At 36.9% G+C, this 27076-nt stretch overlaps 2 protein-coding genes across 3 annotated transcripts in view; one reads left to right on the forward strand and one right to left on the reverse strand.

Moving 5' to 3' along the window:
• Positions 1-27076, forward strand: part of LOC136841426 (pyridoxal phosphate homeostasis protein) — a 251700-nt gene that overhangs the window by 204518 nt on the left and 20106 nt on the right. The window lies entirely within an intron of this gene.
• On the reverse strand, positions 2429-26865 carry Syngr (synaptogyrin). 2 transcript variants are annotated; one of them, XM_067108349.1, is made up of 5 exons: positions 26708-26865; positions 16902-17136; positions 15932-16071; positions 14790-14970; positions 2429-10751 (listed from the first exon to the last, which is right to left on the reverse strand). In XM_067108349.1, the coding sequence occupies exons 1-5, from the start codon at positions 26807-26809 to the stop codon at positions 10726-10728; spliced, it is 684 nt and encodes a 227-aa protein (XP_066964450.1). In that variant the 5' UTR covers positions 26810-26865; the 3' UTR covers positions 2429-10725. The 2 variants fall into 2 exon arrangements, with proteins under 2 accessions (XP_066964450.1, XP_066964449.1); XM_067108348.1 differs by lacking the exon at positions 2429-10751 and having other exon boundaries at positions 12682-14970.

A 27076-nucleotide genomic window follows, 5' to 3' on the forward strand; every position in this document is an offset into this window, starting at 1 on the left:
AGGCCACTGAAATGCGTCGATACTAGCGAACAGAAAAAATAGACAGAATATACAATTCAGGCCAACCGCTGGGACTTATGAGATCATTCAGCGCTTAAAGGAAAATTGAGAGTAAGAGGTTTGAAAGGTGTAACAGGAGGAAAACCTCGCAGTTGCGCTATTAAACATTGTTAGAAGAGGCTTGAGGAAAGTAAGATGGAAGAAAGAATATGAACGGAGGTGCAGTAAAAGGAACGAAAGGGGTTGCAGCTAGGTCCGTATGGAAGGGACACTGCAAAGAGCCTTAAGTCATGCCTACAGACGATGACGCAGTGGTCACGTACAAATAACAGATAATGTGCTACGAAAGCTTTCAAAAATGTAAAAATACACTTTCAATCGTATAATTACTCAAGTAAAAACGTAAGAGGTTGAGTTTCTTCAGTTATAGATTGATATAGGCACGATCTCTTATTTGGAAAACATTAAAGATTTATATTAAGATTTTTTATCGCTTCTTAAATATTTGTTTCTGCTGATGATGTACAGATAGAGTTAAATGGAAGAGTATAATTGCGAATTATTAGATTCCCAAAATTAAATACCACTTAGGCAAGAGATTTCCCTCATTGTAGAAGATTATTATGCTTTTATTCCCTAAGTAAATTTCCATAGGAAAGCCTATTGTCATATATTCAATTCTTAACAGTCTCGTCGACTTTCAATGAAAATTCATCTGATTTCTAACTTTACATAAGCTTACATAACCTGTAGGAAAAAATCCATATCCTGTAGGATTTTACGCTATATTCACCTTCGGTTCACGCCCAAAGGCAGACTAAGCGACACAAAACCAACCCACTAAACACAAATTTTTCCAAGTTAAATTATAGTAAGTGAAACATGGCGGCTGAGCTCCGCAGATTTTTATGCAGTCACCGTCTCGCTTATTCTAGCATGCTTTCAACGTAACTCCCTTAACTCGACTCCAGATAGTCTTAAACCGTATAGCACTGGCGTGCGCATGGGCACGTTTTCTATTACCGTTTTCTATGTAGATAATATCACCGGTGCTAGGAAGTTGAGTATGACCAATTTTAAAGTGGTTTTCAGTGGCTTTTAAATCATTTGCTTAATCTTCTCTGTACAAAGGTAGCTTACTTGCTTCGCGGGCACCTTGATTTCTTTTAGTAACTACATAGACAGGTATCAGCCATTGTTGATTTAGGGAACCCATTATGCTCTATACATTTTCATGAAACTAAGCTGTGGCAAGCTTTTGAGGTATTTCTGGAAGCATTACTGGCAGACTTCCTTAGTTTTCTGTGAATTTCCTTGATAGAAGAATTGTCTTAATATCTAGTTATTGCAGAAGACCTTGGCAGAGTTGATTCAAGGAATAAATAAGATTGTAGATTTGCCATATAATTTCATCAGAGGCTCCCATTAGTAGTGCAGTAACTGGGTTGCACTGAAAATGTAGTACTTAGGTTTATGTTACAAAGTACATGCTGTCTTGAGATTATTTTAGCAGTTTTTCTCATGCCACTTATCAAGATTGCAAATCATCTCAATTGACAATTAATCAGATATTCTTTTTCTTAATACCACTTTCAGTGGTTAAACGGTTTTAGTTTTCTGTAAAAGAAAACTATTGTGCCAGACTTTGTCTGTCGCCCGCACTTTTTTTCTGTCCGCCCTCAGAACTTAAACACTACTGAGGCTAGAGGGCTGCGAATTGTATGTTGATCATCCACCCTCCAATCAGCAAACATACCAAATTTCAGCCCTCTAGCCTCAGTAGATTTTATTTTATTCAAGGTTAAAGTTAGTCATAATCGTGCTTCTGGCAACGATATAGGATAGGCCACCACTGGGCCGTGGTTAAAGTTTCATGGGCCACGGCTCATACAGCATTATAGAGACCACTGAAAGATAAATCTGTTTTTGGTGGCCTTGATTATACGCTGTAACGGCTGTACAGAAAACTCGATTGCGCCCAAGAATATAAAACCAGCGTATTTTTTACCTGTTTACTTTTCATTCTGCTGTCATTAATCAAAGTTTAACCAGACCACTGAATTAAAATGCTTAACTCACAGCTAGCCAAAAGGGTTTGTTCAAAATGAATTAGTTACATCGTACTTTATATACTTCATCTCTCTTAATAACTGAATGTACTGAAAATGTCAGATTTCTTTCCGGTATTCAACACGGGTTGTTGGCTGAAAATACGTCACTGATATATATGCTGTCCTGCAATCTTTGCATACAAGGTCAGGGTTACTTTAGTTATTCACTGGATCCCTGTGGGTCAGAGTGTAAACCAGTTCATTGACAGGATAATACACAATCATTTATAATTGTACAAATTCACTGCCAATGAAATGCAACTACCCTACTTTCCATTAATTTAAACATTTTGATTTGACGGAAATGAAACCACAAGTAAAAGCACTTTTTAGTTTTATTGTGTGCATTACAATACATTCCATTATGGATGAGGGCTGCAAAACATAACCAAAAATCAATTTTATATTTGCAACTGAATGCTGAAACTACAGGATGAATGGAAGTATGAACCGTCCATGTCCCTTAGAATGACGTCTTGCACAACAGATCCATAATCCTAACAAGATTCGTTGATTGGTAACAAGGGTTCAAATCTCTACTTGTCTCTGATAAACCAGAGACAGTTTAACCTAGTATCTTAACATATCTGAATGAGCAAGAGAACAAATTGGAACATGTATCACGATATCTGTACACCGAATAGTAATTCAACTTTGATTTCCAAACCTGAACGATCTCAGAAAAGAAGAATGAAATTACCGTTCTGCTCTTGTGTAATCAGACGTAAGATCCAGTCCAACTTTCGTACTTCCATTTGAAAAATCCTTGGGGGAGGGGAAAGGACTGAACACAACTTCAATGAGGTACTAAAAATCCATGAGCTGCTACGCTATGCTTAATGCTAAAATTCAGTAATGCCAAACGTATGTAACTGGTGTCTGTATCCTACACCAACTTTGGAATGTATGGTACTAACAGCAACAATCAATAGCAAAAGTCATCAAGGATTAGAGTTATTATTAATCCTTACTTTAAGGATACTCTTCCATGAATATGGAAACTAATATTGTCTAGTGTGTGTGCATAAAAAACAAAAAAAGCTCAGCTTTTACCTAAAACAATTATCACTAGAACCTAACAAAATAAAAAACAATATGCACACATAAAAAGGCCAATTACTAAATGCTGTACTGCATTAAAAAACCTTTTAGTCCATTGATGACTGATCTGCTACATGAGCCCAGTCTTAAAACTGTATTCTCCAACTATCCTGGCAACAATATCTACAGCACTGAACTTCCACTATACACTTAATGACAGCTTTCGTTTGTGCAGTGATTCTGCCTCTGCCCCCTCTTCTCTCTTGCTTGCGTCAATGCCCTCTTTTTCCGGTTTAACAAGTCAACAACAATGTTTTTTATTTAGTCCTCGCTTTCATTTAAAGGCTCGTGGTCAAAGCTACCTAAGAATTCGTGGGAGAACGAAGAGGATGGAGAAGCAGAATTCTCTCCAAGAGTCGTCAGTCATTGGAGCACGAAAGGCAAGCACTGTTATCAAATATTTTGTCATGACTGCACGCACGAAACCTGACGCTTCATTTAATTTACATACATTTATACACCAATAACTAGATGAATATGATTACAGGAGAAATCGGGGCTACTGTCATTTTCACATACAACATTTACAGTGAAAACAAAACAGATCTGCCAACGAAACTGCTGAAGACTTGTGGTGGTACTATGGAACACTCCTTATCAATAATACATCCATCCACCACTTGTGTTTTTTCCCCCAGAGATAAGGATTAGTACTGATGTAGGCAGTGTAATTAGAAAAAGGTTTTTAAGAAAATAGCATATCATTAATAGTATTGTTATCAGTTAACTGCATTGCTTTCTTTCACTATTGAAAAGACCCAGTGTTCTTGAAGGGCACACAGGACAAGATATAATCCTTTTGATGTAATTGTTACAATTTTCTCGTCTGTAAAGATCCTGTTGCTGTATCCTAATTCATGTGTAATATTAGTTGTTGCTTTGATATGTGTCGTATATAAAAAAAAAAGTGTGGAAGAAGATGACCCAAGCACAACAAAAATAACTCCAGTTTCAAAATATAAATATAGTATCCATACATATGTTACATGTACTCCATTGAGGAAAATACTCCAACAATCTCTTTTTTTTTATGAAACTATATACATAAAATAGACTTGAAAATAGAGAAAAATACAGTCATTTACAGAATATATCAACAGACATATTTGTCCATAAAAATTTACTCTGAATATAAGCCAAAACACAAGGATATGTTCAGTGTCAATCTCGGGTAAACAAAAAACTGCTAATCTGTCCAAATATAATAAAAACTTCCTTTGTTTAGACATTTTCCAAGGGACTTTCATCCATCATTACAATGAGCAACTCTTTTTTTTAGAATGGAAGAAGGTACTCTTTAAGAATCCAACTGGAATAAATATACCAGGAACTTCAATACATATATAGTACATCAAAATACTCCCACACACATCTTGACACTTATATTTCAACAGACTAAACCCGCACTTTTCTGCTAGCACCAACACTTACTGAACACACCCATGTATTTTGATTAAGAAATTCTATCCTGAATAATTTTCTCTCTCTTATGAACACACATTCGTTTTTTTTTTAATTTCTGCTCTCTACAACACTTCCTCGATTTGTCAGAAATGAACGACAGTGTATCGTCAGCGCAGTTTAAAGAGCACATTTCGTATCCGATGAGATCTTGAACTTCTCTATAAAAAAAAATCCCAATAACACTGACAGAAGACATTTCATACTCAGTAATAATGAACTGCCTACATCTACCATATAATTAACATTACTGTACTGATAACGTACTATCATTACACGTACAATGAGCACATTCTTATTGTGTTAGTAGTGTTTCTTTCCGCAAACACTAAATGTCATTCTCATATTACTGAGACCTGTTGGCACAAAAGTACAAGAAACAATGGAAATTTTATGCAACCAAAGAGGAAAGATGAATTTGAACCTTTTACTTCCTAAACACGGCTGGCCAACCAAACTCATAACGACGTAGGCCTTCAGATATTTAGAATTTAAAAACACCACATAAAAATCTGCAAGATATTCATTCAAATATGTCCCATCATCTACAGTATGGCCTACAGGAGAAATTGAACCCCACAAGGTCTATGCTGCTTATATTCAAACAATACATTTTAAAAAAAGCTCAGACAGGTACAAGAACCTGTATCAAACTCAAGCTCCTTGCTTGACATCTCTTCCTGCTGAGCACCGTGTTAGAAGATCAAATATATTTAGTACCATTCCTTTCCTTGTAAGGTTATGCAAAGACTAGCTCTTCTGAGGTATTATTCCGCGTAAAAATAGCCCCCCATATTTGAATTGTTTATTTACTCTATCTCTTTATCGTACGGTAGTTCTTTTTAGTAATGTCACCCAAACGTTTAGTACCATTCAAGTGTAAAACATGGCATGACAAGGAAGTTCTGTTAAAAGTGACCAAAAATACTAATTCAGTTGAAATAATCAGTTTGGGCATTGTGTCTCCTGTACTCTGATGTACCAAAAAGAACTTATAAATATAATTATTGAAAATTATACTTCTTATTGAGCTTACTTATATCAAATAAACCCTACATCAATCCCTTACGCAATATGGAATACAGAAGAAAAAAAGCAACAATGTCCCTTAATGGTTTGTCCTTGACCAATATACAGTTCTATTGCAAGCTGCTCATTCATCACATCCAGCTAAATAAATGTCAAATCATTTACTTCCAATGGTATAAAGGAAAACACCTGCCTTTTAGAAGATATTACCTGTGCCACATTAGTCTGGCCATAACTTTTTTCTTTGTCAACAAAGGTAGAAGATCTTTCAATCAATATGCTATCACTAACAAATGTAGAAGACCTGTATTAAAGCAACCGGCTATCTTTCGTTCTTGAAATAGGACTCTTTTAATTTCAACACGTCGACTTTTGCAGAGGCCTTTCTAGTGTTAACGTAGTGCACTATCACATGGTTCTACTTGTAACCCCCTTGATTTGGAATTCTCAGAAGGCAGTTCAAGGCATTTCAGATCATCTTAAGTTAGGTCATTTTTGGGGGCAAAGAATGTGCTAATCATACCTAAAACTTTCGATTTTCATTTCAACATAATAAAATGATAAAGGAGTGACAATTACAAAGGAAGGAGAGAGATTAAACACTCAAGAAACATCAATGAAAAAATGTTTGAGCTAGTATAAAGACTGTGGGAAGCGTTTTTTAACAAATCACTCCCATACCCAATTGAACAACAATAGGAAAACAACCGCACTCCTTGCTTTTTGATTATGTTGAAGTTTTATTGCTTTTTATTCGCTCTAACACTAATCACATGAGAGTAGAACCAAATATGTCACACCAACATAACTGCTTTTAAAGCGGCCACAAGAGAAAATGTAGAAATGATTTGTTTTGGTACTGCTATGTAACACCTCCCAGATTTAACTTTCCAGAGATCCTATTACTGTGACCTGCTGCCCTGCTAAATGAAATTACACAGAAGCTTAATGAAAACAAACATAAACACTCATGATTAACATGCCATAATTTTCATCAGTTTTAAAACCCGTTACCAGACTGAAATAAGACTAGGATTTTTACTCTGCACAGGAAAACAGGATGACGAAAAAGTACGAGCATCCCCTTAAATCTGAGCCTATGTTACAGAAAATTAAATACTCCATAATCAAGCTTACACCATGTGAAAAATATACAACACAGATTTTTTTAATATATTAAAACCATGTAAGATGAGAACATTTTCAGAAACCTGAGATCCTAATGCAGTTATATTGGAAAACAAATTACAGTAGTAAATAAGGAAATCGCACTGGAACAGACCTGCAATGATAGTAACTCACTCGTGTTAATTGTAAAGTTACTTAACAAAAGAGGACTCTGACCTATGACAATCCTCATATCTTAACACAATCCTAAACCATAGGTAGTCATTCTTAAATTAACTGTGTCCAATTACAGATATGTGTGGACTCACTTGATGGACAGCCAGAATATGTCTTGAGAGCAACAGGAACTATGAACCTTTAGGCTAGTGAACTTTAGGGACGTAACCAAATTGAAAAATACCAATCTTCACAACAGCACAAGAGTACTAAAGCAATTTTAAAGCTTTCAAGAGTGCTAAAAGGCCCTCTTGAGATTTTAACAAAAGTGGAAAAACGTCCAACAGAAAATAACACTTTACGTTACGTCGTGAGAATAAAAAAAAAAAAGCCTCGGACATACATAATTAAAACTCAAAGTAAATGTGAGAATAGAAAATTGTCTCTCTACATGAATAAAAAAAAATTACTAAAAGACCAAGTGAATTAACTTGAAAGTTCCTAAAACAAAACTGTAATATGAAAGTAAACTAGCTGTTTACTGATCAAGCTAAACCATAAAGAAGGAAAACACCTTGGGGGGGAAATATGTCAACTGTATTGTGAAATGTGATAGAAAGTAGGAACAAGCATGTTAATAGAAGAGTACTGTGAAGGGATCGACTTCGGGACCAAAAATCGAGTGTGTTGACGCTGAAGAATGGGACAGTGAAAAGAAACACAGCTTAGAAAGTCACTGTCAAAGTAAAGAATAAAGGGGATTCGTACTACCCAAAAGAAAATGGTATGTTAAGCAAATTCCAGTTCAAAATCTTGAAGCTCTTGATGAGGAGAAGGCTGTAACCTACAAATTCCTAACAGACAGACAAAGATTTGCAACATAAAACCCTATGGACAAGGACGTATAAAGAACTATGTTACAGGACACCTTGATAATATCAGTAAGGATAAATCACAGATAAATAATCACACCAAGACTAACAAGAAGTTGGTTCAAGTGAAACAAGTGAGAGTATGCCTCATTCTGAGAAAAAAAAGGAAAAAGTATTAGCCTCAAAGGTAAAACAGCTGTCAAAAGAATAAAATTCAGCTGAAATGAAGCTATAATGGGTAAGCAAATCTCAAAGTTAACCAAAGCATGCCTCCCTGTCATAAGCAAGTTCTTCTGCTGATATGACCTCTTCCAACATCAAAACCACATGGGATTGTGGGAATTATGACCTCTTCCAACATCAAAACCACATAGGATTGTGGGAATTTACAAAGGGAAGCCCTGTAGGGAGGACTGAAAATTGTTGTTCCCTTGTGGATTTAATCACAAGTGAAATTATCTTAGATCAGAAATCTAATGAAGATCCAGTGACCAAAGGAATTGCTATGCAAAATGCTTCAGTACCTCATGCAATCAAAAGTGAAAAAGGTAAAAAATTGTGAATTCTGTTGATAAAGAGGAGAAAAGCATGAACAAGAGGGCTAGTAAATTTAGTACAAAGTGTTCTTGTATTTTAAAGAGACAAGGAAGATGGTATTACAATTGTCAACAAGAAACAGGCATAAAAACAAGTGTTATTAAGAGTTTAACTTGCTCAGAACAGTTCAGACAAAACGGGCCAAATTGGAAAGATGAAAGAAGTACAGAATAGATGAACTTGTAGCAAAGGAAGGCCACAAGAGGAATGAGGAGGGTAGAGAGGGGAAAATCCTCTGCAACTCTTAGAATCCCATAACTGAAAAGTGCATCCAAGGAAAATACATACTTCACCAAGAAAGGGACATCAGTTGGTTTTATTCCTCCAGAAAAAAAAAAAAAAAAAAAAAGATACGAATATTATTGCCAGTGCTCTCTTATAACAGAGCGCAAGAAAAATCACAGCAGTCTGTGTATTTCAGCCTTCCATTAAATTACCACCCAGTCCCAAGCCACTAAAAGCAACATATCTAGAATACAAAGATTTTATTCACGGTGAAAAGATGATTTGCATAGCAATGTAATACTGGATGACCAAAATGAGAATACTGAGCATGGGGAAGCTCTAAATTGATGCACGATTTAGTGATAAAAAAAGTAGAGAAAGGAAAACGAAGAGAGGGGTGCGTGGTTCCTCATGGAAAACGAAAAGATACGAATCCACTGGATGTCAGCTAAAAAAGAGAGCTAACAAATTAACGAAACATTAATATCTATCCTTTTCATATTGCAAATTCAAATGAGATCATTGTAACAGCCAAGTGAATAACTGGAATGTTTCATTACAGCAATTATCATCTAAGTCTCTTCTTCCAATTTCTATAAACTTCCGTTGCTTACTACCAAAGGTATGGCTGCAGGCATTTGATGCACTCAAATACAGGATGTTGCACCGTACAAAATATACAGCACAGCCACTTGTCATTACACAGAATGACTCTCGGTATGCAAAAGTGGGATGCAACAGCATGCCTGCGACTGGACAACATTCACTTAACTTCACCTAAGCAAGGAGCTAAGTTTAGGAGGAATTATTGAAACTGCACAACACCTTTGGAGGGATCTCAAAATGCCACTTATCGAAAATGAACGAGTACAGAAAATGCATCAGTGCCCCGCTTTGAAAAACAACCCCCTAATTCCTGGGCAAATATGGCCTGTAGATAATTCTTTGCATTACCTGTACTAAACAAACAATTTGAATAGTGAATGTTGGAGTGGGTTTTACAAAGACGATAATACTTCGGTTACCAATAGATACAAACTATATACAGAATAACAGACTCAAAATTATAGCTGACGCAACTGACCATGCCGACTGTCACAAATTAACGAATGAACTGTCAAAAATGAGTAAGAATAATCATGTATGGTTTCCAAAAATGTTGTTGACCCCCAAAGTCTTGTGTGAATACCAATGAGGATTTCAGAATCTACGATATTTGTTATTTATAAAAACCCTTCCGATTTATACACAAGAAAAGGAAAGAACATAGGGAACGTGCCAAGATTGATACTGGGTAATAAAAAAAAAAATATTGCTGTGTGGCTGTACATCGTTAAAATCAAACTCGAACTAAACTAAAAGTTACTTAAGTCATTACACGAAAATGTCCTCATAGCAGGCATATATATGGTGAGTTATACAATTAACCCATTTATTTGTCTCCATTTTCCACTGTCAGTAATAGTAATACTTCAAGTATTCTCTAAAAGAAAAGATGAAATATTCAACAAAACGAAAAACCCCAAAATGAACTAATCGTCTTACAGAAGCAAATAGAAGCAGACAAAACTGCATGGTTATTTATGTAGTTCATTTACAAATGTACAAATGAATGTAGTTATCCTGACCACTGTTTATGTCACAAACATTACTATCTGCATCTGTTCTCACTCGTTCTATTTTTCGTCTCTTGACAATTCAAAGCCCCTATTTTCTGTTCCAAAAAGTATATGACATAATTACACACATTTTTTCTCTCTTTTTTGTTATTTTTTTTTTGTTTGTTTAAGTAGTTAAGACAAACCAAGGGACACGTGCTCATATCCCCTGACTAGCATGTCATCATCCCCTGGGTGGGTCGCCCTCTGGACCGAGGGCGAAGTTTGTATGCAGCAGCAGCAGCAGCAGTAGCAGCAGCAGCCTGTTCACAATCTTCTGTACTTGAGGATCAGTAGATTTACGGGATTAAGTGCTATCCAGCAAGTAGTTCTGACTAGTGTGAGGAATGACTAGCTGACTTGTTCATGAACCTACACACTACTCCCCTAGTAAGGAGGAGCCTGCTGCATACCTGAAAGCAAAACACGGGACTGCTGTAAGCGCCTGGCAGGATATCTAATGATGCATATGAGGAAGTGCTACAGTCAAATTTCCTGTTCAGTTGGTGTAATGGAAAAAATACCAAATCCTGAAGTAATTTGTATTTTTCCTGACGTACGAACCTGCGCTTTGATGCATGGAGTAATTTTGTGCACAGCGTGCTTCGGCTTTTGCTGAATCGTCTCGCAAAACAATATCCTAACGGTTAGGCCCGTGGTCAAGTAAGACCTGAGATGGCCTTACCTTATTATTGTGCTTGCAGCTACGTTCGCTTTCACACGCAATTACTCCATCCACGAAAGCTTTGGTTCGTACTCGTGTCGGAACAAATATATGTCATGTTCAATAAATGTCAAGGATGTGACACAAGCGACAAGATACTTGAGCAATCACTGAAGTTGGAAAAATCAATTTAGGAAAATCTTTTCCAGCATTTAGCAACCGGGATAATGAAAGCAATGAAAAGCTTAAGCTTTTAAAAAGCAAAGGTATCTTGTGCCTCATGTTCCAGCAACAGGGTCTTGTGTCTTTACTTTCCAAGGGAATATTCAACATCGAGTAAAAACAACATAGGATTTGTGATGTCAGGTACAAAACAAAACATGTTTCTGTTTTCAGTGTAGATCAAGTTATTCATCTCTGTTAAGTGAATTATAACTTTTATAAGTGATGCAAGCAAGTTTTGTATATAATTTAAGATAAATGGATTATACCACTCTACAATAAAAAGGGGAACTGAAAGATAAGGTTCAGTACACTAAGACACTTTTCCATGAAAGTGTTGGTATTTCAAGCATAAAGCGAGTGAATACAACTGCTGGATGGGACCTACCTGACACCTGAGATTTCTCAAAGTGTAGTTTTTAAAAGGCAAGTGTTGAATACAAAACTAAGGGCACTACACAGTATACATCAGTTAAATGCTAAACACAGACACACCAAGATATCATAAAACTTTGATAGAAAAACCTTAAGTCTAAATACTTACTTTTAAATCGCACCATCTTATTATAAATTTATAACCATTCAGACTCCAGTGCAATAGCTATTTACATTATTAGCATTCAGTGATGTATTTAACTCCAATCAGAAACACACCAATAACAAATAACAAGCTGCTTAACACTGGCTTCAAAAAACACAAGCCTAATCACTACAGTCATGACCCCATGAACTTTCAAAATTTGTTTACCAATAAACAAAAAGGTCTGTTACAATTTCTTTGATATAAAAGATAAGTCCTAATGACATGGAAGACTGCAAATACTGTCTCCTCTCAATAAACATTAAACTATCCAAGTTCCAACCAGAAATTCCCTATGTAAACCTATGAAAGAAAACGTGGGCTGATTTACTCCCAATTTTTATGAACAAGGTGTTTATTGGAAAACAGAGTTGTGTCGATGTATGTTATTAGATGCTTTTAAATTTCTATGCTATTGATGTGTGGACTTGTTAGAATATTCTTTTTCTTTTGATAAAACATAAATCAATGAAGATACCTGGGTGTCAGATCATACCAGAAACACTGATTGCATAGTCTGCATGTTAGAAGACGACATTAATCAAGAATATACTGTATCTACAAACATAACCAATATAAAAAAAAATTTGTTTAGTACTGGTATGTATAACAGAACACACTAGGATCTACTTTTTCACAAAGCCACTTGTAGGGATCAATAACCCTCAAATTGGAGTTTGTATTTTTGTTAGTTTGTAGTACGAGCGAAGTATTGAATATTGCTCTAAACACGAGTCAAAGGAATTCTCAGCCGGACATCGAATGAAAAGTGGTTAGGCTTACAACTAAAGCTTGATTCAGAAAAACTGCCAGACCCATTACTCGGCAATAAGTGACAAAAAGGTACTGTGAGAAATCAGTGAGAATAAAAGAATTGTAGACCTCTACATTTTAATCATTTGCCCACTACAGTACAAATATCAATTACACTGCAAAGCAGAAGCTTTACGGAAACAGAGTTTGACAGAAACAATCTTATAAATACTCCAGAGAAAATCAACATTCAAAAACAAATTTGTACCAAATAAAACTGCAATATCAACATCATTATTACGGGATTATTACAGTACAACCCATACAGATGACTAGATACATCTAAGAAAAACAAATCTGTTACACAGATGAGTGAGCAAACTGCTGAGGTACCATTCCTGATTTGTCGGCATCTGTGCTTCACAGGACTCTACAAACTGACGCCACACAGTCTCAAAGATTAAATGTCTGAACAAGGTAAGCTCTAAAGTAAGATCAGATACTCCTGACTGTTAATTATATTTGTTACATACTGAACTCTGTTCTTCTAAGCAGCCAAGGTAATACCTTCAACAGCAGGTGAATGGAAGCCTCTATACCTTGATCGATTCTTGACTAATTGTCCTTTTGTTCAAAATACAGGTTTGACAACCACTATGCAGTAATGTGAAGCCACTACCCCCTCCCAAGAATGCAGTGTAGGCTAGTTGCATCAAATTCCAAATTAAAGTATAAATTTCAATCTACATTTACAACCCCAATGTTTTTCACGTGTTGGGCTGGGCTTTGTATAGTATACCAGTTCAGTAATTATTTAACATTATCATCAACTTGTAAAATAAGATAAAAAACCAATGAATCTTCTGTTTATGAGAAGTAAAAGTACTTCGATGACTACCTAACCAAATTAAAAAGCTGAAGAAGACCTCTTCTTATCTTTTCTATAACTGATCTCTTCTTTTTGCATTTCTTGTTAACCTTCTGTTGCTTCTTTCAAATGAACACCATATTCTTTGGAAGCTTGAATTTCAAGTCAATGGCCCCTGTGGTGGGCTTGTTCCACATGGACAGGGTTCATAATTATAATAATAATAATAAAAAAAAGAAGTTAATTACCTAAAGAGGAGTGCTTACCATCATAAAGAAAACACGTCACCTGGCTCCATTAAAAGCTAATTACTGATGACACCAAATTTATAACATCCAGCCTCTCAGCCAGTCAACATTTTTTTCACTTAACTGGTACAATACTGTCATACTGTTTATCATGATAACACTGCTGCTTATAACTCCACACTCCCACCATGTGCATAATCCATTTCATAAGAATCATGACACGATTACAGTAAAAATAATTTAACAGCTAAGTTTGGAATAATTTACATACATTCTACCTATGGGAACACAAGTGCAAAACCCCTCCAGGAGAGGGTATTGCCTAAAAATATGCATATTAGGATCCACAAACTCCGTTGTGTATTAATTACACAAGTTAAAGGACCAGATAAAATCATCTGAAAGATATTGCTTATTTTCCCATACACAATGTACAGTGCCCTAAGTCTTCCACAAACTTTCAAGTCGACTTGAAGATGTCTAACAAAATCCTACAGGTAATTAACGTTCTGTAACCCTTTCTGGGAACAAAATGGTAAAAGCTATCACTTCCTAGTGAAAATAAAATAATATCTGAATCATAATGCTAAATGAGACTCTAAAACTGTGAGATTTAACAAAACTTGACTTTTATTCCCAAGAACAAAAAACTGAAGCATCTGTGAAAACCCTTGTGTAAGTTGCGGGTACACTGCACTTGTTATTCACGAGAGAAAAATTGCATTGCTTCAGCATTGCACTGTCTAATGAGTGACTTGAACGCTTCACAGGTTTCAACAGTATAACACATGCATCGTAATATGTTCATTCCTTTAAAACATTTTGTCTCTGACTCAAAAATATCCGACAGGTTCTTTAACACTTAACAAATCTCTCTCCCACAAGTCAATAACTGCGGCTTCATAATTACATGTACAAAATAAAGGAACAAACATACAGAAAAAGCTTTCAGAGCTCAGCGACAATGTCACTCGAGTACAATGAACCAGACTTGGGAGCTCAAAATCAGAAAGCAATCTCCAACAAGAAGGAACAACTGTTTCCTCGTCAAGATACAAAAAGATCATGCCTGTGACTGATACCCCATGTTCCCCATGTCAGCAATGTTATCCATACCTGTTTGTGGCTGGGCTGGCTGTCCGCCAAACGGAGGCTGAGAGTAACCTCCGTCGGGATCTGTGGCGTCTGGGTAGCTGTTGTAGCCTCCCATGTTTGTAGGATCTGCTTCGTAGCTTGGAGCGAAGGCTTGGTCAGCTCCCTGTTTGTACCTTAAAAAGGCCAAGTATGCTGCAGCAGCCTTTTGAACGGAGAGACAAAAGGCGCACAGTTAGAAGTGAGCTCATCAATCCTGTCTTCAAATGTTAGTTCATCATTATGTGCATACTCCTTCCTCATTACTTCCATTTTTCTTAAATTAATTTTTGAATTCTATCCCTCTAGATATATGATGCATTCTATTACCCAAGATTTGCAAATTTTATAGTTTTGCCGATTAAAAATGCATTAGCTTCATATTCTAAAAGTCAAGTTTCTACACCAATTTAACTTTTATCTTCCATCTTTGACCACATACTTCATTACAAAATCAAGGCAAACAGCAAGGGCAAAATGGCATTCCCTTGGAGAACCTCATTATTTATTGCCTAAAATAATTTATTTTCAAAATAACAATTTTCATGATGATTAGCCTCAATCTACAAAGAACTGACAGACAATGATGTGAACCTCATGAAATTTTATCATCTGAATTACCTTACTGTATTTATCAACCATTTTAAACCCATGGAAAACAAAAAAGCTGGAATACCAGCTAAACGTATTCAACGAAACAATCTAGACTAACACAGCTACGGATAAAACAGAATATACTGTGGAATTTAGGTCAAAAGCCAAGCGCTGGGACCTACGAGGTTATTCAGCGCTGAAAGGGAAATTGACAGCAATAAGGTTTGAAACGTGCAACAGACGAAAAAAACCTTGTAGCTGCACTACGAAAAAATTGCTAGAGAGGGTGGAAAGTCAGATGGAAGAAACAGAATATGAACGGAGGTACATTAAAAGGAACGAGAGAGGTTGCAACAAGGGGACACTGCAAGCGGATAAAACAAAACATGCAACTCCAAAATTACAAAGAAGTAGACACTACATGCGATAATCTTGTGCAAACTTGTACGGCATCACAGCCTCAATAACGGTGACTCACGTTACATAAAATAAGCTACGGTACTTAAAGAAAGACTCAAGTATCAGTGTCTTACCCAAGGAAAGATGGCAAAGAAACTGAAGGTGATAGCTGCTTGCATGTTGTTGACGCCATAGCCCCCTGGAGGATCTTCCGCCTTACTCCACTGGTTAGTCAGGTAACAAAATCCAATGAAGTACAAGAAGGCCCACAATGCTGTGAAAATAGATCCTCATGAACTTTCCTACTACCGACTTCCAATCAAGTACCTTCAAGGGAAATTCATTAGCTACTAAAAACATTCCAGTACTGCTTTCATATAGTTTCGACTCTGGCACACAGCTGAGATAAGGAAACATTTGATTGTTTTACAGATATAGATTATTACTTCAAGTAATTTCCACTGGTTTTGGTAGTCATGATAAATCTTGAAATGCATATCAAAGTGCAATGGAGACGTGATGATACCCAATGTTCAATTCAAGGCTTGTCAAAAATATAATATGTAATATACGGGCAGTCCTCGGTTATCGGCGGGGTTCCGTTCTGAGGGTGTGATGATAACTGAAAATCGCCGCTTACCGGAAATCGGTGATTTTTGCGCTTTTTCGGCGAATTTTGGGGCTTATCGGCTCTGAAAAGCGCCGATTTTCAGTTACCGATGCCTCTGTTAGGTATGTATTGGTGCCAATACCCAATTATCGGCGCCAATAAGCGGAAATAGGTGATTTTTGGTGCCGAATATTGCTGATTTTCATCGCTAGACAGGCGTCATAAAACCGGATCACTGTTAACCGAGCCCGCTGTTAACCGGGGACTGCCTGTACCATCCATTATGTATCAGACTGAAGTAAAAGCCTCATTATATACAGTAACTTGCTAGTATACAATACTTTTGCATAATCATACAATATTCACAAGTTAAGTTGAGAAAGTACTATTAACAAAAAACATGGACTAGGCAAGAACACACTGCCTTGGTCAGAATAGAACTAGATAAAATAGAATGCTAACAAGATAACAAACTAAAGCTCCAAGATTCTCACCTGAAAATCCCATATCACCCATGACATATCGTTTCCTCGTCTTGACAGAGGACATCTGTTCAAAGAGGTATTCTCCAACTATGAACCCAATAGAGGCCATGAAAGCAATGACGGAGATGCCGACGCCATAGTTGCAGGCATTGCTGTCCCCGTTATAAAGGCAGGTTTCCTTCCCCTTGGCGTCTTTCGTCCACCCTTGCGAAGAAATGCATCCAAAGACAATAATGGAGAAAAACTGAAAGAGAAGAGAAAAGTTCACAGTTCGTTTTACTCGCACGACGTTCTCGAGACTGTACGGCAGCTTACGCAACTCTAGTCATACTTCTGTGAGTAAATGTACAAGACGTTTATGAGATTATACAGCAATTTACACAATTCTAGTCACACATCAGAGTATCAGGGTAATCAACTCGTGATTTCAAAGTCGCAAAAGAGATAAAAAGGAGAAATTTCAAATAAAATTTAAAAACAAAATACTGAAGGCTGTAAACTAAACTTCTAAAAGGAAATGGCAATTTCACTGAGAAAGAGGAGGGAGAGATCCAAGAGTAATAAAATTACATACCGTGTCATCCACCTAAACTCACAGGGCAACCCAGTCTTAATGCAACATATGCAGTGACATCTCTAACAAGGATGCCACAAGTGTAAGTCTTTGGACTAATGCCCCACTGAGCAACAAATGCCCCATCAATGCCCCATGCTTATATCCCAGTCAATAAAGTGAACAGGAAAAAGAATGAAAGAATAAGAAAGCTCCACGTTTCAAAATAAGAAAATCTTGAATAAAAAACAAAAGCTGCCTTCATTATCTGTTGGCAGTGGCAAGCAGAAGGAAAAACAGGTGTGTAGCTTAACAAAATTACAGTAGAGTAGTTAGGAAGTCAGCACCTGTTAGACCACAACACAAATATACTAATTTAAAATCCACTGTAAAATCTGACCATTTTGAACGCTGCCGATGTTCGGCAAATCACACAAGTGTTTGAGTCATGTTGTACAAAGTAGGCCATCCCAGGTGTTATTGGAAGTGGTTCTGCTCTTAAAAATATGTGGGTGGATACTAAGTATATCAGTTATAAGAACCCATTTGATACCACAAGCTTTAAGATGATCATACCAGGCAGTACAGAAAAATCTTATTGCAGACTACATACTCTTATTTCATCTTCATACCTAACCATTATCATTTCATTATCTCTTGTGGAAAAAAAGTAATTGTGAGCAGTTATTCTACCCAAAAGCACACTTCGTAAACCAGAAATATATAGAAAATTAGATAAAATAACTAGATTACCCGAATTCTGAGATCATCTCCAGAAAAGAAGTGATAGAAAGGGGCATTCTTTGAGAAAGTTGTTTGTATGAATGCATCTCAGGGAAAAAAGCCATAATACATACAGGAACCATAAACCTCTCAATCTCGAGCTGAGACAGAGAGGTCATACCTCTGAAATGGCACAATTCCCAATGCAGTCGGCCCTCAACTCAACGTGTGGGTTTGCTTTAGTTCCAGGACAAACATTGTATGTAAGAAATTGCGCAGATTCTAATCCCTTGCATGAAATGGTGTAATAGTGTAGGAAGGGAATTTTTAAATGCATACGTAGCCTATGTACATCATGCCGTATAGAGTATACTACAGGTATAATAATTTCTAATTTTTCATACTGTAATACCTAAAATAATGTAATGGCTGGCATTTGCTCTTATAAAGTAGTACATAATCAATCATTTTCTCGCCCCCCCTCCTGTTGGACTTTCCATTAAGTAATATATTTCCCAAAGGGATGAATGCAAAGTACTCTTTAGTTTAGACAGATATGGTTCTAGTTTGAAGCTGTGCTATTCAGCAGGTATTGAAAGGGGTTAAATTATCAGCTTTCTTAAGAAAAATCAAAGTTTTGTTTTAAAGCATACTGTTAGTAATGTGGTGATAGCAATACACAATCCTGAATCTTTTATGCATCAAGTTAAAAGTGTTTGTTAAGCATTCTTCACTTTCTTGGTGTGCCCCCGCAAATTTCATTTTTAAATTTCAAACAACTGTATCTGGGAGTTTTTTCTTTGTCTTCCATAGATGTTTTTAAGTTTGTGTAGGTGATTTCCGCAATAAGTTGAGGGACGACTGTAGTCTCCAAAAAGAAAACCACTAAAAGAACTTAGAGCAGTAACCCTCTGAAGACCTATCAAAACTATACCATACAGGGCATGATCTGAATCCCTACCTGAAATTGTCAGTCCATGCATCACTGAGGCTCATAATAAAAAGCATGTCGAAATGTCATTCCGAGAGGATTTAAGGGGAGAAATATAAAGGGGAAAATGTTATCATTATCTCTGCCATAGCACTGTTGCTCGGTGATGTCGTGGTCGGCCTATTACTGACTTGGCTGCAAACAGTATTCTCATCTCAACATTCAGAAACAGCTAATGAGTAGGCAGCGCGGAGGTGACAACCCTTTTATCAAGAAAAGCGATAACTTACGAATCCACCACTTCCTTCATCTCAGCCAGCCAGACGTAAAAGGAGAAAGGGCCATCCCCCTCAAAATGTGCTGAAAACCACAGTAACATTAAGTTTTCTTTAAACACCTGTCAATGCTATTTTGTCACATCATGCAATACAAGGCTGTGCATATTAGAGTCAAGTTCTTTTTTATCTATTTAAGACAGGACATCTGCCATAATATAAACTAAAACAACAGTAATTAAAAATGAAATACAGGTAAAACTCAATTAAAACTCTATACATATTTACAAACACTTCTAATGTGATACGACAACGAATTTCAAGTTGCACAAGTAGCTAGGTAGACACTTTTCAGCATTTCAAGTCCAGGCTATTCTTGGGAAGTCCTGATATGCAGACTGATTAACTTGCTATTAAGTAAGTATACCTATTTTACCATGAGATTAAACATCACATAGGGATAGGATCTCAGTTAGGTCAATGAGGGTGATAATTGTAAGAACCACAGGGAGTCTTCTTTTAAAGGCTTTTAATTGAAAAAATATTTAAGGAAGTTAATTCACTGCAAAATAAATAAAAAACAAAGAGAAGCAATATGGAAAATATGCACAGTACACAAGAGAAACTGATCTCAGTATTTAATGAGAAAATGAACACGTAAGGCAGTCCCCAGCTTATGGAGGGGGTTCCGTTCCAGCGGCATGCCGTAAGTAGATTTCTGCCATAAGTCAGTGCTTATTAATTAATAGGCACCATAAACGGCACTGTACCTAGATACCCATTCTTGTTGCAAGTGCCTTTAAAGGCGCCATAACCTGATTAAGGTGCAGTAACTAGATATTGTACCTATTCTTGATAAATGTAATGTGGACAGTCCCTGGTTATCAGCGTTACGGTTTTTCGGCACTTGTCCAGCGACGAAAATCGGCGCCGATATGTGCCACTTTCTGCTTATCGGCACCGATAATTGCATACTGGCGCCAATGCATAACTAACAGAGGTGCCTATAACTGAAAATCGCCAATTTTCGGTTATCAGCGATTTTCCCTGGGGACTGCCTGCATTTGAAAATGTGCCGTAAGATCGGAACGCCATAAGTCGGTGCAGCCGTAACTCGGGTACGCCCTGTGTAAGCATTGTCTTTACAAACAAAAGAAATAAGACAAAATTTATAATTGGATGCAATCACTTCCAATACTCTAGCCTCACTACTGATTAGTGTCAAGAGAGATTTTTCAAAATTCAGAAGCTGGAAAATAACAACTATACATGAATGTTAGGAAAAAAAATTGGTTTAATATACCAAACATAACTTGCCAATCTGAGTTAAATTCTGCTTGAGATTCTGATACTATAACATACATATCTACTACTGGGGAAAACATGAGGCGTACTCAGTACCATTACAGTTTTAACTGTTTGGAAAATGCACTATACTGATCACCAGCCACAAAGTAATTTCTACAGTATGTTGTAAAACTTGACTTTGAGGGGACCACTGGTTACAGAAGACAACTTAACAATTAACCACTATCATGCTTATTCTGGTCAAGACAACTGTACTTTTTCAATTGCATGTTCTTGCTTACATAAGCCCTTTCAATTTTTACCTGATGAAGAACTTTTAATTTATTTTCCTTCATCACTCAATGACTCCTTATTATTTTATTCTGAAGCTGAATTATTTTATGTTCTTGTTTTCTAAATAAAAAAAATTATACAGATAAAAAGCCACATCAGAATATGTGGTTGAAATATGAACGATCTCATGGGAATTTCAAAGGGTTAGGTAGTCCAAAATCAAATGTACAATATCACTTAATTTCAACAAGGTCAAAGAGTGCTTTACAATAAAGTCAAAGGGTGCTGTTCAATGATGTGTACCATTGCAAGTTCAATCAACATTCAAAAGACTTGGGGAACAATGTCACCAAAATCTTGATAATGTCGTTCATGCTTCCGTCATCAGTGTGAATAAAAGAAAAGACACAAAAGTGATATTAAGTATGAAAAGGAAAATGTTAACTCAATATGTGACAGCAATGTACTGCCTGGATCACTAAGAAACCCTTACATACTTCAACATAACCTAACCTAAGAATGAATAATACTAGTTTCAATTCAATACGTACGTAACTCCTATATTCCAAATGTGAGGGCGGGGAAGGTGTTATAACTTCAATATAGGGTAAAGAAAGATGGAAGAAAGAGAGTATGATTTACTGGTTTTGCTAGCATATCCAACTCCTCCCTGACCACAGGCCATCAAATGCCCATCCAGGGAAATACCCCACAACTCATTATTTTCAAAGAAAGCCAATCTAACACACAGAAACGAGAGCCAAATATATGAGCATCTCAACAAGAAACAGTTGCAGCTTGCATCCTTGTCTGAAATACAACTCTGACAATTACTTTTCATAGAACCCTTAAAGTACATGTGAATTTAGGATGAATTCCCTGTGCATGAAACCATCTAAATTCACAACTCCTCACAAAATACAAATGGAAGTTCAATCCTAACAAGATTAAAAAGATGGCATGCAAAACCAGTGACAATTACAAACATGTAAATGTTTGTAATTGTAACATGGTGGAAATATCACATATATGTCACAAAGAAAAACCCTCCAAAAATGATAAAATTAAACCAAAACTAATACACTAACAATGTCAACTAGGCAAACACTCTATTCGGCACAATAAACATTAGGCACAGACAGACATCTTCTCTGATGAAAGCAGTGAAATGATATGATGAAAATACAATACTGTACGCTGGATAGCAATAAACGCTGATGACCAGCATCCCAATAGCTCTTATGAGGTACTTGTTCTATGCTAGTTAAACAGTGTAGGGCTGTAGTTATCTATTAGTCGGGTAAGCCTACAAGTTATCTATTAGTCGGGTAAGCCTACAAGAATTCTAATCATAATACTAAGCACAATCGTAACTGTTCAGTATTTAATACCTGTACATATGTATCCTGTATCCAGATATCCTACCATAAACACTGGGTAATGTACACTGTCAATTCAAGTAGTGGTAAAATGAAAATAAGCAGCAGTCCTTGGAGTGCGCACACATTTTTGGATCAAGCTCAAGTCGGTGAATTTGATGTGAACAATATCTGTAACTCCATTTGTCCTGTGCACTGGGGCATGAAGCAGCAATGGTTTCAATTATGACTGCAAGATTATGGTGTGAAGGAAGGATTAAAATGCATACGGTACAAAGAACCTTGAAATGGCAGCTTAAGTATACAAATTTTGGAGGCAAACAATCGCAAACTGGGCTATTGGACAAAGGAAATTGCAACCAAACTTAAGGACGTGAAGGATATTAGGATATCCAGTTACCTCTAAGACTCCCAGAAGTTCGGTAATAGGTTTAGGACATCGGAATGGTGGTTAAGGGCCTGGAAAAATGGGTTAAAAGATATGTACAGTAGGTATAAGGTAATATGTCATGGGTACAGTAATTAGTTAAGGGTACAGTAATCAACATAAAAAAAAATTAAGTCCGAAAGTCACTCGTGTGACAATAAAGAACAGAAATTGTCTTCCATGTTGAAATTAAGTATAATACTGCATGGCAATGCACCTCTCATATTCTTGAAAACACTGACATTGAAAAAATAAATATATGGACTGGGGAAATGTAAACATCATAATTCACTAGTCTCGATTTCCGAATTCAGTTCACAAGGCCTGAGTAACAGATGAGAAAACTCAGGGCAAGAAAAACTATTCAAAGGATTAAAAACATCGCTCAGAAAACAGCAAATAAATCTGACGTCAAGAGGAAAGGCAGTTGCTATTTCTGAAGCACCATACTCCCATACTCCACCATACAGACCTTCCACACACAAACAGTGGTGACTGCAAGTGTATGATTTCACCATGAAACTCGTGGCAAGTACAGAGACCTCAGCGACCAACTCTAAACAATAAATTATTTCTGCAAGATTTTGAAAAACCACTATTACCACAAAGGAACAATTCAGTAATGTAAGGCTTCAGTAAACTGACCTCATGACACGTTTCTCAAAATAATTTCAGTAATTTTTAATTGAAATTGGAACACAAAATTTAGGACAAAGGCCAACCGCTGGGACTTATGTCATTCAACACTGAGAGGGAAATTGACCGTAAGAAGGTTTGAAAGGTGTAACTCGAGGAAAACATCGCAATTGCACTGTGAAACAATTGTTGAGGGGGTGGGGGTTGGAAAGTCAGATGGAAGAAAGAGAATATGAATGGATGTACAGCAAATTTTAAGAAACTAAATAAGTATAATGGCAGAGACAGGGAAAAGCTCTTTGAAGGGCTATTATTATAGTTTTATGACATACACTTTGCTGCTTAACTGTCTTAAAATACAGAATTAACCCCATTCATACACATTTTCTGTCATCTGATTTCTCCTTTTGCCTAACATACACAATGATTTCCTTTGGCTAGATACTGTCTTCTTACTTTACATCCTTTCATGAATATAGTTCCAAATGAAAGTGTAAACTAACTTCCATGGCTAAGATGTGTGCCATTGTGAGGGTTACACACTTAGTCCACAAATTAAGATTAGGTTAGGCCTGCCATTACCTGCCCACCAAGACTAAAGAAAGAGAACTGCATATAGGGTATAACTTTTTCATTTATCAATGAATAAGAACAGCATGTAAGTTAAATAGGATTTTTTTTATGTATGAATGACCAATGAAATTCAGGCTGTAAAGCCAAGCACTGGGAACTTTCAGCCATTCAGTGGTTATGAGTGAAAAGAGAAGAGATTGGAGTAATTGGACAGCAAGATAAAGAGGTCCAGAAGATAAGTGAGATGAAGTACAATCATCTAAAGTTGTGCTAAGAAGTACTATTGGGTAGACAGCAAGACGGAAGACAGTAAGCGGGCATTTTTATGGTGAATCGCCTCCAATATTTAAAATGCAAAGCAATTTTTATCTTTACTTCCAATTGCTCTTATGTACTTTGGATTATCTTTTCATATCCCGCAAGAAAAAATATGAATGATAACAAACCCACAACACCACTTAACTCGTTATCTCAACATTGCCAGCAGAGGTGGAAGAACTTACAAACAGGTCCCAGTAATTAGGTTCCTGTGTATCAACTTGCCACCCACAATAAGCCTAATGAACAATGCTTTCAAATGGTAATTTTCTTTCAGTAGAGACTGACATACGTTATAGCTACATAATGACTCCACATCAAGCTATCAGTCTTTCTTATCAAACCAAGGTTAAGTACCATATTGATACTAAAGCCGTAAGTGGCCATCAAAAATGTAAAATGGATACATTTATATACATATATATAGTTATTTGAAATACAATACCATATAAAAAATACAAAATTTGGGACTTCACTGATTTTGAATGAATAAAAGGCAGAACAATTGTAAGCTTAATTAGGTCATTATAGAATGAAAGGGTTGTATCAGGTACAGACTGCTTAACTGAGAGCGCTGCATCAGACCTGACCAAGAAAGACTTTGCGTTTCAATGATCCTGCAAGCCTTTCCCAAAAATTATTACCGAAGCACTTACTGGGATACATTCTAATACTGTATCCACCAGATACAATCACAAGTCAGAGCTGCATTTAGTTTACTGTCATGAAACATTGCCTATTTTGCCAGAATGAAGGGTCCATTGCTGCTTGAACATCATTGCACTCTACTTCACCAGCATTTCGATATATTTTGCATTTTAGTAGAACCAGCGTACGATACGTCAAATAAACAACATTACGTAGCTTGAATTTCGACCATTGAAGGCTACCATATTAAAACAATGGCGCAAGATGCAGTAACCAGTAACAGTCTTGCCTTCATAATTCGTTATGAGGTTTAGGCTATGAAGCCAATCGCTGGAACCCATCTCGGCTATTCAGTCCGTTTTATTATTTTCGTCTTTCTTAATGTGTCGAGAGACATTGGGGCTTTCCATTGACAGGGAACAAAATTAATACTTATATTTATATTTTGTTAAATATCTTGGCATCTTGTTGATACCCCCCAAAAGAGGGTATGTACATTACTCAGTCCTTTGAAATTTCTGAAATATCATCTAAATGGTTATTTCTCCTTAAACAATGAATCTATGAGTAGAATAGTGCAATAAAGCTTATCAACAGATGGGGGACTTGGCTATAAACACACTCTCTAGGACACTAGCTCCCAAAATAAAATCAAGGGTTAATCTAGCATGCCCACTTCTAGGGCAGGCACAGTTGGCTACTTTTGGAGGTTCAATAACACGGTTTTCTATTAATTTTGTTCTAGATGTGACCAAATTACAACCTTCCTAGCCAAGTAGGGGAAGATATATCTCAGTTTCAAGTGTTTTATTTCATCTATATTTTTTCATATATGGTTGTTTACTCTTTACTTGTGTTCTTAAGTAGAAAGCTTTATTTATTATAGCCCTTGGGGATTGTAGCATTCTATATTTCCAACTGGAGTTGCAGATTTACCAGTAATAATAATAATAATAACAGCATATTATTATTATTATTATGAACAACCATTATTCATTACCTCAATACCAGAGTGGCCTGTACAAAGGAAAACTAGTAATCAACTTTGCAAAAGATAAATAAATTTTGACTTTGGTCAATATTCAATTAAAATGGGAATACGAACAAACTGGTCATTCTAAGGCAGAGCTATAACAGCTCTGGACTGTAAACTAAACACGACAGTTGAAAAGGCCCCACTGTCATTGAAAACAGGTCGGTTCAGGTACCAAATAAGTGGGGGGGGCAGTGCCTGTGGCCTGGATTTTAATCTTGGCTGGATATGCAATAGCAAGCCATTTTGTTGAACAGCCATTTTTATGGATAAATAAAAAACAAAAAACGACACAGTTTTTGGATAAACACTTGCGACTTATCGAGCTTGACAAGACACCGAACAACGCCGCGACTCAACCGACGAAGACTCTGTAAAAGTCAGTCGACGAAGAGAGAGAGAGAGAAAGACGGATAGAGAGAGAGAGAGACTCATCACTCGACGGTGACTCATAACTCACTTGGGGCACGATTAAAAAAAAATAATTTAAAAGGGGGAATCAAACAGGACCCGAGTAACCTGGCGGACGAGGCCGTCGGGCACCACCACTCGGAAATAAATAAATAAGGGGAGTGTTTACACACACGATGAAAACTTGGCCACTGTCAAAAATCGATATAGCCTCGGGACCGATCACTTCGGGGGTCGAGAGGGAGACGAAAAAGATGCTGCCGCCGCTCCTGTGCCCGAACCGACACTCCCCCTCTCACTCTCCTTTTCGCACACGCCACTACTAACCCATGTCACTGCTCTCAAGATAACCTGAGGTCGCTGAACGAAGGCCAGGGGGTCAAAAGGTGCCCCTGCCTTGCCTCCACCGTACGCTCCCTCCTCCATCATATTTGCGTCTGCTCGACCGACTGACAATCGAGCTTCGAGTTCGGAACGCCTCCTGCTTCGAACCGGCTGGTGCTTCGTCCGAACGCCCGCCCGGAGTAAGCAAGGTTACGTCCTCCGTTACAGCGAGTTAAAGATTCTTATCGTTTTAATTTTACGATATTTAAATGATTCAATAAAATTAAATAATCGAAATTAATAATGTTTCTCAATGAATCACAGCGCATTCGCCCAACCAAACCCATTTCGCCGAAGTTCGAACCGCTCGGC

The sequence above is a fragment of the Macrobrachium rosenbergii genome, chromosome 9 (assembly GCF_040412425.1).
Source record: "Macrobrachium rosenbergii isolate ZJJX-2024 chromosome 9, ASM4041242v1, whole genome shotgun sequence".
NCBI classification, from domain to species: Eukaryota; Metazoa; Arthropoda; class Malacostraca; order Decapoda; family Palaemonidae; genus Macrobrachium; species Macrobrachium rosenbergii.